Source organism: Clarias gariepinus, chromosome 21 (genome assembly GCF_024256425.1).
Source record: "Clarias gariepinus isolate MV-2021 ecotype Netherlands chromosome 21, CGAR_prim_01v2, whole genome shotgun sequence".
Classification (NCBI taxonomy): Eukaryota; Metazoa; Chordata; class Actinopteri; order Siluriformes; family Clariidae; genus Clarias; species Clarias gariepinus.
Genome location: NC_071120.1, coordinates 20,705,318 through 20,716,146, shown reverse-complemented (window position 1 = coordinate 20,716,146; position 10,829 = coordinate 20,705,318). Strand labels below are relative to the sequence as shown.

The window sequence follows — 10,829 nt, the reverse complement described above, 5'->3', positions numbered from 1 at the left end:
CAGGTTTGCAGTCCAAATCACTACCCCTCATGCTAGAAAAGTGCAATACAAGGCTGCAACCCAAATCACTACCTCACATCCCAATAAAGTGCTGCATCTTAAATCACTTTCTAAAAAAAATGCACAGTTGTATGTCAAATCACTACATATTTGTTCACTTACCAAAAAGTGCACTGCATACTGTAGGCCACTTCTGTTTGTCTTAAAGGGTAAAGCCTAGAGGATTAAGGTTAAACTTGGAATACCGTTACAACAGAAAAATGTTGCACAAACAAATATGTGAAATACTGAAAAAGTGATAAATTTGCCATTTATTATTCTTTTTATTTTAGTATGATTGTTTCTATGCTCAATGTGTCATGGGTATTCCAATTATCTTACATATTTTTATTTTTATTTATATTTTGCATATTATAAAATTTTTTGTACATTGTGCTTCCTGCAATTTTATGTATTCTATAGTAGCTGGTAACATTTCACAGCTTCTACACACCGTTTCACAATACCTTCAGTGATGTTTAAGTTATGATGAATAATATCCAGTGGCTCAATTGATCAAATAAAGACAAATGCACTGACATATAGACATTTTAGTAATTTTTATAGCCAGTGTGATGTTTTACAATATATACCGTACATGAGGAAAAGTTCACACTAATGAGGTGACTATCTAATTCTTTATATGACAAATATGCATTTACAAAATATAGAGCGAAATTTTTTTTGAAGAAAAGCAATACAAAGACATTAAAGATAAAAGCACTTTTTTGACAGGAAAGTCACTAGCATTTCGAGATTTTTTAACATAAATTATATGACCAAAAGTATGCAGTTCCTCGTTGGATGTATAGATGGAATATTTATTTATTAAGGCCCAAGCACTATTTATTTATTTAGGTTTTACTATAATTTACCTTTTCTTTTAATTTATGGTTTCTATATGTGTAAATTGCTATAATTTAACTAAAAAGATCATACAAAGTCTGCTTGCTTCTTATTTGTGTACTTTGGAGTGCAGCACTACAAAAATACTACCCCCTACTGGTTGGAATGCAGATTTGAGGAGTATGCTGGTTTGGGGCGTGTCCTGTCCTGAAGCTGCCTGGCCCGCCTTTGAACAAAGAAGCCAATAGGAAGGAGGAACAGCGCTACGTCACTAAGCGGAAGTGTAGTGCACCTCAACGGAGTGTCAGGCTTTTCCGCTGTTTGTTTTTTAATCCTAGCTTTGTCAAAACATTTTAAATTGAAGAGAATACTGTACTGGTTCCTTTTAGTTTAGTGTTTAGTCATGTTGTGACAGTCTGTTTAAATGTCTTTTTCTTTTCTCAGAATCGACTTTAATGTTTTGTGGTGAGTTTTATGTACTTTTCATTCTTTTACATGTTTATAATTCTTGTCTAAACATAAAACTAAGCTGTAAACTTATTGTTTACTGTATATTTTTCTATTTTTTATTTAGAGTCTCTTTCCACCATTTTGCACATAATCATGTAAGTGACTCAACAAGGTTTTCTGTATAATAGTCTAAATAATACTTAAATCACTACTTACTATTATAAGGATGTATAATCTACTACACTCCATTGATGTGAAACACACCAGGGCATTCTGTAATAGGAAAATAATCAGTAACAAGATGGCAGGATGGCACTACCACTCTCGTCTATGGACAAATTTAAGTGTTTCAATCTTCGTATACCACAACAGCTTGCCAATTTTTGCAATACTTCATAATTAAATACTAAACATCATATTTTGTTAAAACATTTAATCGTTTTAGTTATATTCCCATCCAATTCCCGAACCCCAGCTGGACGCAGTGCCGGTCCCAAGCCTGGATAAAATAGGAGGGTTGCGTCAGTAAAGGCATCCGGCGTAAAACCTGTGCCAAGTTGTTGTGAGGATCAGATGGTCTGCTTTGGAGACCCCTCAATGGGAGCAGCTGAAAGACTAGCAACAACAGTTATTGTAGAATATTTGCAAAACAAGTTAGTTCCTGTTATGACTTATGGTGTAACATTCGCACAAAGTCATTCCATTGCCAGCTTCTCTTTTTCTTTCTCTTTAATTTAATAAAAAAGCACACACAGTCATGTTTCACTGTCATGGGTTGTCAATGTGAGTAATTTCATACAGACTCAGCACCCTTCCTCATGTCATGTCTCACCTTTTTCACACAAGACTTTGCCTTATCAATTGTTATATGTTAATCTTTAAATAACAGTACATTTGTAATGGATTTTTTAAAATAGTTTTTAATAATGTATAGGTAACTTGGTGGTTGGTACTCTGGCATCGCACCTCCAGGGTCGAGGGTTCGATTCTCACATCCGGTCTGGGTGCTTGGCGGGTTTCTCTTTCTGGTACTCAGGTTTCTTCCCACCATCCAAAGACATGCCTATTTGGCGTTCTCAAATGGCCCATAGTGAACATGTGTGTGCCCAGTGATGGATTGGCACTGTGTCGAGATTGTACACCGCTTCATGCCCTACACAGGATAAGCGGTATAGAAGATGAATGAATAATGTGTAAACTCCACCTTACAAATACACATAAATTAATGATTACTACAGACTTATTAGACTGTCACCTAAAATTTCAGTGACACTAGTGACACATCATGAATGCAAAAACACTTTGTTTTGTATAAAATGTTTATGACTGTAAATATACAGTGGGGCAAAAAAGAATTTAGTCAGCCACCAATTGTGCAGGTTCTCCCACTTAAAAAGATGAGAGAGGCCAGTAATTTTCATCATAGGTATACCTCAACTATGAGAGACAAAATAAGAAGAAAAAAATCCAGAAAATCACATTGTAGGATTTTTAATGAATGAATTGGTAAATTCCTCAGTAAAATAGGTACATGGTCACCTACATCAAGCAAGATTTCTGGCTCTCACTGACCTGTAACAACTTATTTTAGAGGCTCCTTTCTCCTCCAGTCGTTACCTGTATTAATGGCATCTTTTATGCAACAGTTTTTGCATAACAGATGCCATTAATACTTTTATTAGTATAGAAGACACCTGTCCACAATCTTAAACAGTCACACTCCAAACTTTACTATGGCCAAGACCAAAGAGCTGTCAATGGACACCAGAAACAATATTGTAGACCTGCACCAGGCTGGAAAGACTGAATCTGCATTAGGTAAGCAGCTTGGTGTGAAGAAATCAACTGCGGGAGCAATTATTAGAAAATTCAAGCCATACAAGACCACCGATAATCTCCCTCGATCTGGGGCTCCACGCAAGATCTCACACTGTGGGGTCAAAATGATCACAAGAACTGTGAGCTAAAATCCCAGAACCACACGGTGGGGACCTAGTAAATGACCTGCAGAGAGCTGGGACCAAAGTAACAAAGGCTACCATTAATAACACTGCGCCGCCAGGGACTCAAATCCTGCAGTGCCAGACGTGTCACCCTGCTTAAGCACATGTCCAAGCACGTCTGTAGTTTGCTAGAGAGCATTTGGATGACTCAGAAGAGGATTGGGAGAATGTCATATGGTCAGATGAAACCAAAATAGAACTTTGTGTGTGGGGGAGAAAGAATACTGAGTTGCATCCAAAGAACACCATACCTACTGTGAAGCATGGGGGTGGAAACATCATGCTTTGGGGCTGTTTTTCTGCAAAGGGACCAGGATGACTGATCAGTGTAAAGGAAAGAATGAATAGAGCCATGTATCGTGAGATTTTAAAGGAAAACCTTCCATCAGCAAGGGCATTAAAGATAAAACATGGCTGGGTTTTAGGATGTCAATGATCCCAAACACAACGCGCGGGCAATGAAGGAGTGGCTTCATAAGGCGTATTTTGTTATTGACCAAATACTTATTTTCAACCATAATTTGCTAATCAATTCTTTAAAAATCCTACTATGTGATTTTTTAAAATTATTTTTTCTTATTTTGTCTCTCATAGTTAGGCATTTCATTTGTTTTCAGGTACTATATGAAACTTCCTGTTGCAGTTGCTGCAATTTTAGTAGCTATTCCCTATAGCATCTCGCTTGCTGCCCAGTGGTTTTATGGATGGCCTGATAAGCCTGGGTACAAAAAGTATATAGAGGCTCTCAACCCCAGGTGAGTATTCTATAAAGAAAATTTCTCATGAAGCTCATTTTAAATGTTGGTTTTTGATTTGTGATAGAAGTTCATATAAATCTCAATATTATGCGTAGGCGTATTTACCGTTTGACAAGGGCTTTGGTGGAAATGATGAAGTATCTACAGTACAGCAAGCTATATTTCCAGTGGACATTGTGGTACAAGAAAAACAATTGTACACAGTGTGTGAAAGTGAGTCACCTTTTGGTTTAGATATACTGAGCAGAACAGGTCAGGATCTGTGTAACGTTTATATGTTTACAGGGCATCCCCTTTGGTCACAGAGGCAACAAATTAGACTTGTATCACTCCCCAAAGTTGCACCAATCAGACACAGAGCTCGTCCCAGTAGTAGTGTTTGTCTATGGAGGAGCCTGGGGCTCCGGAGAGAGATCCATGTACTGTCTGCTTGCTCTGCAAATAGCTAAAGAGCTTAATGCTTCGGTGATTTGCCCCGATTATTCCACGTATCCAAAGGTATGCTTTGTTTGAGCTATTTTAATGAACTTACAGTATGTGCATACCTTACTACTTTTTGGTTTATGATTAGCACATGCACTTCACACTGATTGATCTTTAACCTAATGTGTTACCTTTTAGGGGAAAGTTTTAAATATGGTTCAGGACATAAGTGACAGTCTGATGTGGGTGAGAGAGAATGGACATTCTTTTCAGCTTGACAAAGTAAGTAGTGCATGCTTGAAGTACCAGAAGAGCTGCCCTGACAAAATTAGTCTGCCAAAACACAGTATTGGTGCTGATTTTTTTAAATCTATGGTATACATATAATATTTATCTGTCAACTGATAGACGGAACCATCTATCATCATTTATACATATAATACAGAAAATGTGTGCCATAGAAGCTATTTCTGAAGTTTATGCAACATGGAATCTTGTTTCATTCAAGTTGCTTCAGCCGATTTGTATGGGTGATTTAATATGTACCCTAAAAATGCCCATTTTATAGCATTATACTGTCTCGCTTTAAACAATAATCATTTTAAATGCAAATTATTTATATTTCTTTAAGAGAATTGATATTAAATTGGTGTAAGCTTCTAAAAGCATATGAGGTGTAAAAACTCTTGCTTAAATTAAAGCATTCCGTGCAAAAGAAAATATTTTTTCCCCAAAATCTGTAGTGTCTGTTACCATGTCAAATTCTAAACAATTTTCCATTTTAGAGTAATACTCTTTTTCTGGTTTATATCTTTTCATGTAAAATCTAAATCAGCCAAGTTTTAACTGAATGACAATTAAAATCATTAAAAGATTTGAATTTAAAAGTTACGGACACTACACCCAGGTGAGACATATTTTGGCACCAATACCATGTTTTGGCCATTTATCGGCCTTTAAAACTGTACTGGACACTGTTCTTGAGCAAGATTAAGATTTTGATAATGTTGGTAGACAAAATGTATTGTAGTTATTCGACTGGCCTGAGAGTTAAAGATTCTTAAGTCTGTTGCAAATTATTTATATTATTTACACCTAATTTATGTGTTCAGTAAGCATTTGTAGCCTATGGATACGGAAGGGGTCACCCTGGAACAGATCACTTTCATCAGTATGGGACTGATGTTTTATGGTTAGGGTTATATGTCATTATGGGTAAAGGTGATTAGTGAAAAGGGGACAACTTGACCCAAAATATGGTAGCAAACAGCCTTTAATTTTGTTTAACATTTAGTTCAAGATTTAGGATTAGTTTAACTGAAAATGACTTCATCTCTATCTGGAACACAATACAATATTTATTACAATATATTAAATCACTATTATAATAGATATATTATAATATATATATGATTATACTGTCTTTGTAATAGTTTTGACAGTACTAAAAATTATGTCAATAAGTTCATAAAATTACATTTCATTGGTCACCAATGATTTTTACCACTAAGTAAATATTAGTGTTGAGTATATTATTTAAATGTGTTTGAACAGAACATGAAGTATTTGTGGGGAGAAAATATCAACCGTATCAAATAAAGACATAAGAGGATTGGAGATAACATTGTAAAATTAATTACAGCGTCAAACAGGAATAAAGATATTGCAATTTAACTAATGAAGTCTCAATTTATTTCTATTTCAATATTTGCAAGTATCGTTAAACTGTGTTTAATTCTTTTATGTCATATAGGATAACATAGTGTTAATAGGCCACTCAGCAGGAGCTCATCTGTGTGTACTGACTACACTGTTTCTACTGGAAGGTGGCAAGTCTCTGTTGATCAAGAAATTCAAACAGAGAGAGGTGATAAACTCGATTAAAGGCATCATAGGTAAACATTTGATCAATTTACAGCTCTTTGCTTTCGACCTGTAATTTAGTAAATGACTGTTATATGAAAACAATTCTGGGCACAATACGGTACACAGTTTATGCTGTGCACTTCACCTCACAAATGCACTCCATGTGTTCACCCGAAACACACTCATTGTTGCACAGGTTTGAGTGGCGTCTACGATATAATGGACCATTATGAACATGAGAAAATGCGAGCTGTTGAATACATCTCTGCTATGCACAAAGCCATGGATGGCGTTGAGAACTTTGAGTACTATTCACCAACGGCTCGACTGAAAAAGCTTAAGGAGGACCAGTTAAAAAGGTATAAAACAAACAAGTTCAATTAAAATAGATTTTTTTTTTCACTTGAACTTTGCTATGCAATATTAAAGATTTATCTTGATGGCATTTTTTAAATCACAAAATATGCAGCTTAAACAGAGGTGTGTAGACTTTTTATGTCCATGAGGGGTGTTCAAGTCGACCCAAGACTTTTATTGTCCAGAATAACAAAACACAAAAATGAAAGAAAAAAAACTCGCTTTATTTCTCTATATAATCCCCTGCTACACCGATGCACTTATCCCAGCGTTGCACTAGTGCTTGGATACTATTAAGGTAAAAAGATTTCTCAGGACACCGGAGCCATGATCCGACTGTCTGCTTCATGTTGAAGTCTTCTCACTTGAAGTGAGATCAGGACGTAGCATTAAGCAGTTCCTGTTTTGTTCCCACAGATTTGTGTGTCTCTTCAGCAATTTGGCAATAAGTATCAGTTGTTTTCAGGGATTAGGCGTTTCATTTGCTGAATGTTCAAAAGAGAGATGGTAATGGCAAACAAAGCAATTAATTGTAGTTAAAAAATTAAGATATTAGATTTGTCAGATATCAAATCATCATCAAAAAATTAATAAATTGGAAATGTCTGTGGAAAGAAATTACAAAAAAAGAAAGTTGTCTTTTGGAACAGGAACTGTACAAGTATAAATCAACCTGACTTTTTTCCTTTCTTAGGTTTGATTTTGTTATATTTGTTTTTTGTACTTTATTAGACTTATGATGTATGTGATCTTGTGTGAAACAGATTAAATACTTTCCTTAAAAATAATAAAGTTTAGTTGTAGTCAAAAAACTATAAGATGTATGTTCGAATCAGGTGGTACTCAGGGTTTCAATATTAGAAAAGAAAAATGCGATCTGTATTTCACTGCACAAGACAGTACCTGTTAACGTTGTTCAAAGTTTTTCCTAAGCTTCAAGGAATTTGAATTTATCTTCTGTAAACAAGAATGAATTTCTTATTGATCAGACAACCAAACACTGTATAAAACACAACACATTTAGCTAAATTTCAACAGAATGGATTCCTTTGTTTATCACGCTAATCAGACTCCATGTTTTGTGGTGTTTTCCATACAGAGTTCCTCCAGTAGGATTAGTCCATGGCACTAATGACATCATTGTACCAGTGGAGTCATCAACGCGATTGTGTGATCTCCTCACTTCACTCTCTGTCCCCTCCACCCTGTACCTCCTGCCTAAAATGAACCACACGGAGGTGGTTACAGATCTCATGGCGCCAGGCAGACACTTTTATCGTATAGTGTTCGACTGTATCAAGGAGGAATACCGAAAATTTATAAGACTATCTTAATTTGTTTGTTTTTTTACAGCTATCATACAGTACCAGTCAAATGTCTGGACACACCTTTTAGGTCAATGGTTTTTTTTATTTTTTATTATATATATTCTAGAAATAACCTTTAAAGTTTTTTAAACTATTAAATAACACACATGGAATTATGGAATTATGTACTAACAGCAACAACAACAGGCAGTGATTTTTTTAAGAAGGTCAGCTTTCTGGAATAGTTCTAGTAACAGTATTGTGTCAAGTGCATTTGCAAAACCCATCAGCACCATAATAAAACTGGCTCTCATAATAACCTTCCCAGGAAGGCAAGACCAAAACTTCTCTGCTGCAGATGACAAGTTCATTAACAGTTTCCAGCTTTTAAAATAAACAACACCTCGGATTAGAGGCGTTATGAAGGTTTTATAGAGCATAAGTAGCAGATACGGTACATCTCAATATCAACTGTTCAAAGGAGATTATTGTATATTTTGGATGTTTTCATCATTGTTTTACAGTGTAGAAAAAAAAATTAATCAGGAAATATCATGGAATTAAAAGATGTGTCCAAACTTTAGACTGACAGTATATTTTAATACCAAGTAAAAAATACACACTAGGATTTCATGTAATTAATAATAATAATAATAATAATCTACCAATATATTATCAAACTATTTAAAGATGAAAGGACTTTCTTTAAAACTTTCAGGTCAATATCAAAATGTACCTCAGTTCTAATGAGTGTAAAAATGTGGAAAAATTCATGATAAAAAAAATGTACGATGTAGTGGTTCTTTGTTGATGTGTTTTTATTTAATGTTTTTTTCCTGAATGTTTTTGTATTATGTGATCATTACGATATACCATGGTGTTCATGAGCCATAAAAGCCCAGACCACATTGAAAGTACTTAACTGTTTATCAATGTAATTATAAAGTAAAGAGTTTGCTTTAGGATGTTTGGAAGCTTGCGAGAGGACACACATACATTGGGGGCACTACTAATAATAATAGTGAGTACTTGAGTACTTTAAACTGTGACTTGTGATTGATTTCATCTTTTAATAGTGTTGGCATTTCACACACATACACACATACAGAGGGGCAATAAGTACACAAAATTAAGTACACAAAATTAGTACACAAAATGCCTTTTTTTTAAAAACTTAAATTAAATTATAGCACCAATGTGTAGTATTGTGTTTCCTTATATATGTATAAAATACATTTTTATTTGTCACATACATAACTATACACAGTATGATAAGCAGTGAAATGCTTACATGACTGTGACCTAAAAAGGAAAGATGAGATTGAATGTCAAATATAAAATCTGCAAGTATGCCATTTACAGTTACAATAAAAATAGAGTTATATACAATTGTAAATGTAAATGTCAAACCGTATAAATTATATACAATGTGCAATGGGTGGGCAGCACGGTGGTGTAGTGGTTAGCACTGTCACCTTGCACCTCCAGGGTCCGGGTTCGATTCCCTGGCCAGACTCGATTCCCCCCTGTCTCTGTGTGCATGGAGTTTGTATGTTCTCCCCATGCTTGGTGGGTTTCCATTGGGTACTCTGATTTTCTCCCACAGTTCATATAGACATGTAGGTTTGGTTAATTGTTGTTCCTAAAATTGCCCGTGGTGTGTAAATGGGTGTGTGCCCTGCGATGGATTGGCACCCTGTCCAGGGTGTATCCTGCCTCGTGTCCTAAGTTTTCTAGGATAGGCTCCAGGCCCCCCGGGACCCTGAATACAAGATAAAGCAGTAGAGAAGATGAGTAAGCGAGTGTGAGTGTGAAATGAGATAATGTGTGTGTGACAGCAGCAGTGGTATTGCCTATGTTATATCACTAAATGCATAGTTATCCTCATTTATGTGTAAACAGAACCAGAAATGTGCAACATGTATCATGTGCAAAAGTGCACTGTGGTTGGTATTGTGGTGTGCTCCAACACATGTGTGAAGGAAACATAGCAAGTCCAATCAGTTGAGTTTTATGTGGAATTCTGGTTGAGAGCCCATATAGCCTGTGGGAAGAAGCTTCTCCTCAGCCTCTCTATGCTGGCCTTTAGAGAGCGGAAAGTGCTTTCTTGTCCACAACAGAGAGAACAGTTTATAGTTGGGGTGGGAGATCCATCACAGTCTTCCTGGCTTTGGTCCAGCACTGCTTGCTGTTGATTGGGTGCAGGTCAGGGAGCTCGGTGCGGATGATGCGCTCAGCTGATCGCATCACCCTCTGTAGAGCTCGTCTGATTGTGACCAGATTGTGATGTTTCCCGTCAGGATGCTCTCTATGGTGCAGGGGTAACAGTTCCTAAGCACTTTTAAGGCAATCTAAAGTCTTTTAAGCGTCTGAGCATGCAAGTGAATGAGCATTTAAGTGTGTGTGCCCTACGATGGATAGGGATAGGCTCCAGGCCCTCATGACCCTGAGGATAAAGCGGTGTAGACGATGAGTGAGTGAGTGAGTGAGTGAAAGGCTATTATCAATCAGGTTGTCATTTTTCCTTAAATTCCAGGGGAAAAAATTAATTATCTTTACAATGTGATCTTGTGATTTTTTTTTTAACAGTGAAGTGTTTTTTTATATATATAAAATAATTCTGTAAGATGTCAGAAACATGTCTCACAGATTTTCTTCCCAAAACTATCATTTATTTCTTAGTTATATCATGTCCCTTGTAATGGACACTGGGTCTTGCTTTGTCGAAAGAAGTACAATGAATTTTAGTTCTATTTAGTAATATATTTAGTTACGTAATT

General features: G+C 35.9%; 1 protein-coding gene across 1 annotated transcript; it reads left to right on the top strand.

Moving 5' to 3' along the window:
- The first annotated feature begins 1,172 nt into the window (after window positions 1–1,172).
- si:dkey-193c22.1 (uncharacterized protein LOC567837 homolog) lies at window positions 1,173–9,114 on the top strand. The gene is made up of 9 exons (XM_053481674.1): window positions 1,173–1,350; window positions 1,460–1,490; window positions 3,956–4,093; window positions 4,192–4,309; window positions 4,382–4,594; window positions 4,718–4,801; window positions 6,273–6,414; window positions 6,582–6,744; window positions 7,842–9,114. Exons 1-9 carry the CDS (start codon window positions 1,341–1,343, stop codon window positions 8,074–8,076), a joined length of 1,134 nt encoding a protein of 377 aa, XP_053337649.1. The 5' UTR covers window positions 1,173–1,340; the 3' UTR covers window positions 8,077–9,114.
- Window positions 9,115–10,829: the final 1,715 nt, after the last annotated feature.